Raw genomic sequence first — 6,586 nt, 5'->3', positions numbered from 1 at the left:
AAACTGGGTCTACAAGAACATGCAAGTGTAAAAAATGAAGATTTAGAATTTTCTCCTTCACTTTGCTGCTATTCCTGTGAAACATCCAAAGGGTTAACACACTTACTGAATGTAATTTTGAGTACTTTGAGGGGTGCTGTTTTTATAATGGGGTCATTTGTGGGGTATTTCCAATATAAAGGCCCTTCAAATCCACTTCAAAACTGAACTGGTCCTTGAAAAAGTTAGATTTTGAAAATTTTGTGGAAAATTGGAAAATTGCTGCTCAACTTTGTAGCCCTCTGATGTCTTCCAAAAGTAATAGCATGTCAACTTTTATGATGCAATCATAAAGTAGACATATCGTATATGTGAATCAATATATAATTTATTTGGAATATCCATTTTCCTTATAAGCAGAGAGCTTCAAAGTAAAAAAAAATGCTAAATTTTGAATTTTTTTCATCAAATTTTGGAATTTTTCACCAAGAAATGGTGAAGTATCGACAAAATATTACCACTAACATAAAGTAGAATATGTCACAAAAAACAATCTTGGAATCAGAATGAAAAGTAAAAGCATCCCAGAGTTATTAATACTTAAAGTGACAGTGATCAGATGGTGCAAAAAAAATGGCCGGGTCCTATACTGAAAATTGGCTGGGTCCTTAAGGGGTTAAACTTTGCCAGGCCAGGAGAAAATAATGGAGACGGCCAGCTACAGACATGCTGTCTGAGTCAGAATTCTGACTTCTTGGTACTTCTGTCTCTGGAGGAACCTCTTCTAGCCGAACCAGATCCTCTTCCACGTCCAGGATTTCTATTCTGTCTGGATCTCTGCGGAGAACGGTCACGTCTTCAGTGGTTGTAACGTCCTCGAAAGGATCTATCAGACAAGGGGAGATTCTTCCCTTTCTTGTTAGAGAGTTCCTCCATAATAGTGTCCAATTCAGGACCAAATAATTTACCAGGACTATATTCCAGATTGCATAAGATGTACTTAGAGTGACTATCTCCAGTCCAGGGTCTTAGCCAGAAGGCTCTTCTAGCGGCAGAGGAGAGGGACATATTGTGGGCAGACAACTTCACCTGTTGACAATTCACATCATATAGGTCGTCCATGCCCAGGTTGATGGATTTAAAGGATCTTAGGATCTCTTCCCTGCTAATGCCTGAATCAATGTCATCCTGTATTCTAGAAAGCCAAGCTTTCATAGCTTTAAAGGAGTAGTCCAGTGCTGAAAAACATATCCCCTATCCTAAGGTTAGGGGATAAGTTTCAGATCTCAGGGGGGGGGGGTCGACCGCTGGGGCCCCTTGCGATCTCCTGCACGGGGCCCCGGCAGCCTGCAGGAAGTGGCAGAGCCAGAGCGCTGCCTTCGGCAATCTCCTGCTCTGCCATAAAGTTGTATTGAGGGGCTTCAGGGCCGCTTCGTGCGGTGGTCAACACGCCCCCTTCCCTGCCGGCTGCCTGGTCCCTTACAGGAGATTGTGGGGGGCCCCAACGGTCGCCCCCCCGCGATTTGAAACTCATCCCCTATCCTTAGAATAGGGGATACATTTTTCAACACTGGACTACTCCTTTAATTATCTCAAAAGAGGCACTACCTACAGCACACTGACTGGAGGCTGTAGTATAGGACCATCTCAAGGTTACTTCCATATGGCGATCCATAGGATCCTTCAAACTTGATCCGTCATCAGAAGGAATGATGGTTCTCTTGGAGAGTTTTGCAATCGCAAAATCTACCTTGGGAGGGTTAACCCTTTCTTTAGACTTGGACTGATCCAACGGATAAAGTATTTTAAAGCATCTGTCCAGAACTAGAGCCTTTTCAGGATTGACTCACTCAGACTTCATAAGCTCCAAGATCATATCATATCCACAGAAAAGACCCTAGGTCCTTTTGATGTGGAAGGAGTTTTCCCCTTATCTACAGGTGAATTTTCTGATTGAACCGCTTCGATAAATCTTGGAAACTTCTCGGCAGGAAAATATGTTTTTCCCTGGACCTCCTCGTCTTCTGAAGTGGATGATTAAGTCTCATCCACTACCCTAAACTCCTCATCAGAATGAACAATAGTGGGAGTTTTAGGCCTCTTGCTTGCAGGAGGGGCTATAGTCAAGGAATCGTTTAACTCCTTAATAGACCCAAACACAAACTCTTTGACCCAAACCAACATGTCTTACATGGATGGTTACTGATTGGGTGGCAGTCTGGGATGGCAAGAAGAGCAAATAGCATAATCTGATCCGTCTGGCAGTAGAACTTTGCAAGACGTACATTCTAGATGTCTGCGCTTATGGGTTGCTAGACTTTCCATGTGGTTCTCTACATCCGCCAGACCCTCCGGATTCCATAGAAGACATCTAAGGAAATATTATATATATATATATATATATATATATATATATATATATCAATTATCAAATATAAAGCAAAAAAGTAATAGGACCCTAAAAAGAGACTTACATTAATAGAGATGATAAGCTTTCAAAACCCAAATAAGTAGGCTGGCAAATAAATGCCACCAAGTAGTAAGGCTCAAACTGAACTGTAATTTTTGGAGGGTTTTAAATAGGCGCAATTTTGTGCCAAAACCCAAGCTCCGCCCACTTCCGGGTCACGGAGCTAACAATAGAACTAAAGAAAAAAAAAACTAATATAACAAAGCAGATATAGATATAACCAAAAGGAACAATACTCCTGAGTGCAGGGAGAATTTCTCCCCTGTGAACCCCAGATTCCAAACACCGCCACAGCCCGAGGAAAAAAACTTCTGGTGAGTTCACGGGAAGTGACACGCAATCCGAACTCTGCGTCTGTGCCCTAGGACTCCGGAAAAATGGTGCTTCACCGCAAGTGACGTGCAAGTTGCCAAGCTCCACACCAGCGACCTCCGGACTCCAGCAAGATAAGATGGCGCCTCAGGCCGCAGTACAGGACCGTTCCTAAAAGAGAAAAGATAATTTAGAGGTAAAATTTGTGGAAATAAAAAACGGTGTAAATAAATATATATAAATATAAACATATGTGGTATCGCCACGAGTGTAAATGTCCGAACTATAAAAATATCATTATTTAAATTCCAAAGTCCAAAACAGCGTATTATTCATCACTTTTTATACCAGAATTTTTTTTTATAAAAAGCGATCAAAAAGTCCAATCAAAAAGAAAATTATATTGATAAAAACTTCAGATCATGATGCAAAAAATGAGCCATCATACATCCCCATATGCAGAAAAATAAAAAAGTTATAGGGGCACAACAGGACATTTTAAACATATAAATTTTTGTGCATGTAGTAAGACAAAATCAAACCTATATAAGTAGGGTATAATTTAAATCATATGGACCTACAGAACAAAGATAAGGTGTAATTTTTACCGAAAAATATACTGAGTATAAACTGTAGCCCCCAAAAGTTACAAAATTGGCGTTTTTTATTTTTTATTTTGTCACACACTGATTTTATTTTATTTTTATTTCGGCATAGATTTTTGGGTAAAATGACTGATGTCATTACAATGTAGAATTGGTGGTGCAAAAATAAGCCATCATATGAATTTTTAGGTGGAAAATTGAAAGGGTTATGATTTTTAAAGGAGGAAAAAACGAAAATGCAAAAACTGAAAAACGCTGAGTCCCAGGGGTTTTCCAGGCAAAAACTTTTTTTATATATATCAACTGGCTCCACAAAGTTAAACAGATTTGTAAATTACTTATATTAAAAAATCTTAATCCTTTCAGTACTTATGAGCTTCTGAAGTTAAGGTTGTTCTTTTCTGTCTAAGTGCTCTCTGATGACACCTGTCTCGGGAAACGCCCAGTTTAGAAGAGGTTTGCTATGGGGATTTGCTTCTAAACTGGGCGTTTCCCGAGACAGGTGTCATCAGAGAGGATTTAGACAGAAAAGAACAACCTTAACTTCAGAAGCTCATAAGTACTGAAAGGATTAAGATTTTTTAATAGAAGTCATTTACAAATCTGTTTAATTTTCTGGAGCCAGTTGATATATAAAAAAACGTTTTTCCTGGAATACCCCTTTAAGGGGTTAAGGGGCTAATGTGTGTTTATTATGTACATTGATAAGTAGTAGAAAGTGCGCCCTCCTACCACCAGGGGGAGCTCTTTCTTGGAGCGTTCTCTCACAGTCAGCAGTTGCGTAGCTTTAATGTTGACCACTCCCCCTTGCTTATGCCAGCCAATGACGGAACGAAACACGCGTCCATAGTGCAGTGGTGACAAAGGAGGAAGTGTAGTCGAGAGAGTTAAGATGCCGGCTGTGCCGCTTCTGGTCAATGTTGGCTTCTCGCTGTTGGGCGGCCTGGCGACAGCTGTTCTCATCCCGGCTTTCCAGAATCACTTCATCGCGGCCAGACTGTGCGGGAGAGACCTAAACAAGTCAAGCAATAAGGAAATGTAAGGCTCCTGGGGCTGTTGTTTACAAGCTGTACTGTACTGAGGGAACACTGACTGAAGTTCTGCGAGTCACTGCTGGAATAGAGTCCAGGGGTGATTTGCTAAGGGTAGTAGTTTATAGCCGCATCATGTGTAGTCCTCACACTCCTGACCGCAGCAGTAGCTCACTCCTCACCACAACAGCATCCGGAAGTTGTCCAACTGCTTCTCCCCTCAGCACTAGAAGTAGTTTTCTTACTATCCACAACTGTATTTAACTTTTCCTTTAAGGCTTGTTCATACAGAAAATTGAAGAGGTGAAGCATTTTACCTCAAAGTCTGTATCTAAAACCAATGCAGATTTTAATTTGAATTTACATAATACTTTTTTCCTGCGTCTATAAAAATTTGAGTGGTTTTTCAAAAACTGGGACAGGAATTTTTCCCATCTCTGCACAGCACTTCCTTGTCTGTCACCTCTCTAATGTGGATACATGTTCATTGGCTGACAGCAGGAAAGGGTGGGATCTAAAATAAAGATACACGACAGCTGGCTGTCACTGTAGGGAGAGAGTGCTTCCCCTTGTGGTAAGAGGGTGGTATGTCATTTCCCAATAAAGCCAATGGAAAGATGTTTTTTATGCTTATTTGGATATGGAAATAGGTGGGGGTTTTGTGCCCAAATCAGCACAGATTTTAGTTGTGTGAACATGCCTTTACATTTTGTATCGAGTTGCAGTCCAATGATTACGCTATGTCCAGAATGTTTGGCATATGGCTATGATATCAGTGGGGGTCCCACAACTGCTTGAACAAGGAGGCATTAGTGTTAGACTATAAACATGCATTTATGGTAACTAACTATGTAACTATGGTAGGGCTGGGCGATATACCAGTTCATACCGAATACCGAAATTTTTGGGCTGCACGATATGAATTTTTCCCCATACCGCAATACTGGTTTGGCCCCTCCGCCTTGGGAATGAATGAAAATTATCAGCCCAGCGCTGCACTGTCCCCATCGGGGAACTAATCATACGTGACCCGCCAGCGCTGTTCTACTCCCCCCCCCCCCCCCACCAAATCATATTACCTGCGAGCGCTGTTCTGCTCCCCCACCCCCCAATTAATTATCAGCCCAGCGGGGTACTACTCACATGTGTCACCCCGCAAACACTGCCCCCATCCTTTGTTGGGGGACGTCGGCGCTGGAACTCACTGTACGCCAGTGGTCTCCAACCTGCGGACCCCCAGATGTTGCAAAACTACAACTCCCAGCATGCCCGGACAGCCAATGGCTGTCCGGGCATGCTGGGAGTTGTAGTTTTGCAACAGCTGGAGGTCCGCAGGTTGAAGACCACTGCTGTACGCTGTATCCCTATGCCCAGGCTGCAAAAGATAAACAAAATAAACTAACCTACGTCGGGGCCTTACGCTGGGGACTGGAACGTCGGACAGCCGTCAGCCTATCACCGGCCGGAGTGATGTCCCGCCCCGGCCAGTGATAGGCTGAGCCCACTGTCATGTAACAAACCGGCTTGTTACATGACAGTGGGCTCAGCTTATCACTGGCCGGGGCGGGACATCGCTCCGGCATGTGATAGGCTGATGGCTGTCCGACGTTCCAGTCCCCAGCGTAAGGCCCCGACGTAGGTAAGTTTATTTTCTTTATATTTTGCAGCCGGGGCATAGGGATACAGCGTACAGCAGTGGTCCGGGCATTCTGGGAGTTGTAGTTTTGCAACATCTGGGGGTCTGCAGGTTGGAGACCACTGGTGTACAGTATAGAGTACCAGCGCCAGCGTCCCCCAACAAAGAGGAGGAGGGCAGTGTTTGCGGGGTGACACATGTGAGTAGTACCCTGCTGGGCTGATAATTAATTGGGGTGGGGGGAGCAGAACAGCGCTCGCAGGTAACATGATTTGGTGGGTGGAGTAGAACAGCGCTGGCGGGTAACATGATTTGGTGGGGGGGGGGGGAGCAGAAGAGCGCTCGCGGGTCACATGATTTGGGGTGGGTGTGAAAGAAATGCCGTGGAACTGCCATAAGTTACAAAAATACTGTGATACACATATTTGGTCATACCGTCCAGCTCTAATTTATGGCATTTTTCCTATCTCTTAATTTTGTTTCCACAGCCCGGAATCTCTAGGAGTAATCTGCGGCGCAGTGTTCCTCCTCATCCTATTTTTCTTCATTCCTG

At 43.4% G+C, this 6,586-nt stretch overlaps 1 protein-coding gene across 1 annotated transcript in view; it reads left to right on the top strand.

The window, feature by feature from the left end:
• Positions 1–4,132: 4,132 nt before the first annotated feature.
• Positions 4,133–6,586, top strand: part of DPAGT1 (dolichyl-phosphate N-acetylglucosaminephosphotransferase 1) — a gene marked incomplete in the record, with an annotated part of 56,634 nt that continues 54,180 nt past the window's right edge. The window contains 2 exon segments of the mRNA XM_056544595.1: positions 4,133–4,404; positions 6,522–6,586. Coding sequence (XP_056400570.1) covers positions 4,259–4,404; positions 6,522–6,586 — 211 coding nt within the window.

The sequence above is a fragment of the Hyla sarda genome, chromosome 10 (assembly GCF_029499605.1).
Source record: "Hyla sarda isolate aHylSar1 chromosome 10, aHylSar1.hap1, whole genome shotgun sequence".
Lineage (NCBI taxonomy): Eukaryota > Metazoa > Chordata > Amphibia > Anura > Hylidae > Hyla > Hyla sarda.
The sequence above is the reverse complement of the archived record's forward strand: the minus strand, read 5'-3'. Positions and strand labels throughout refer to the sequence as shown.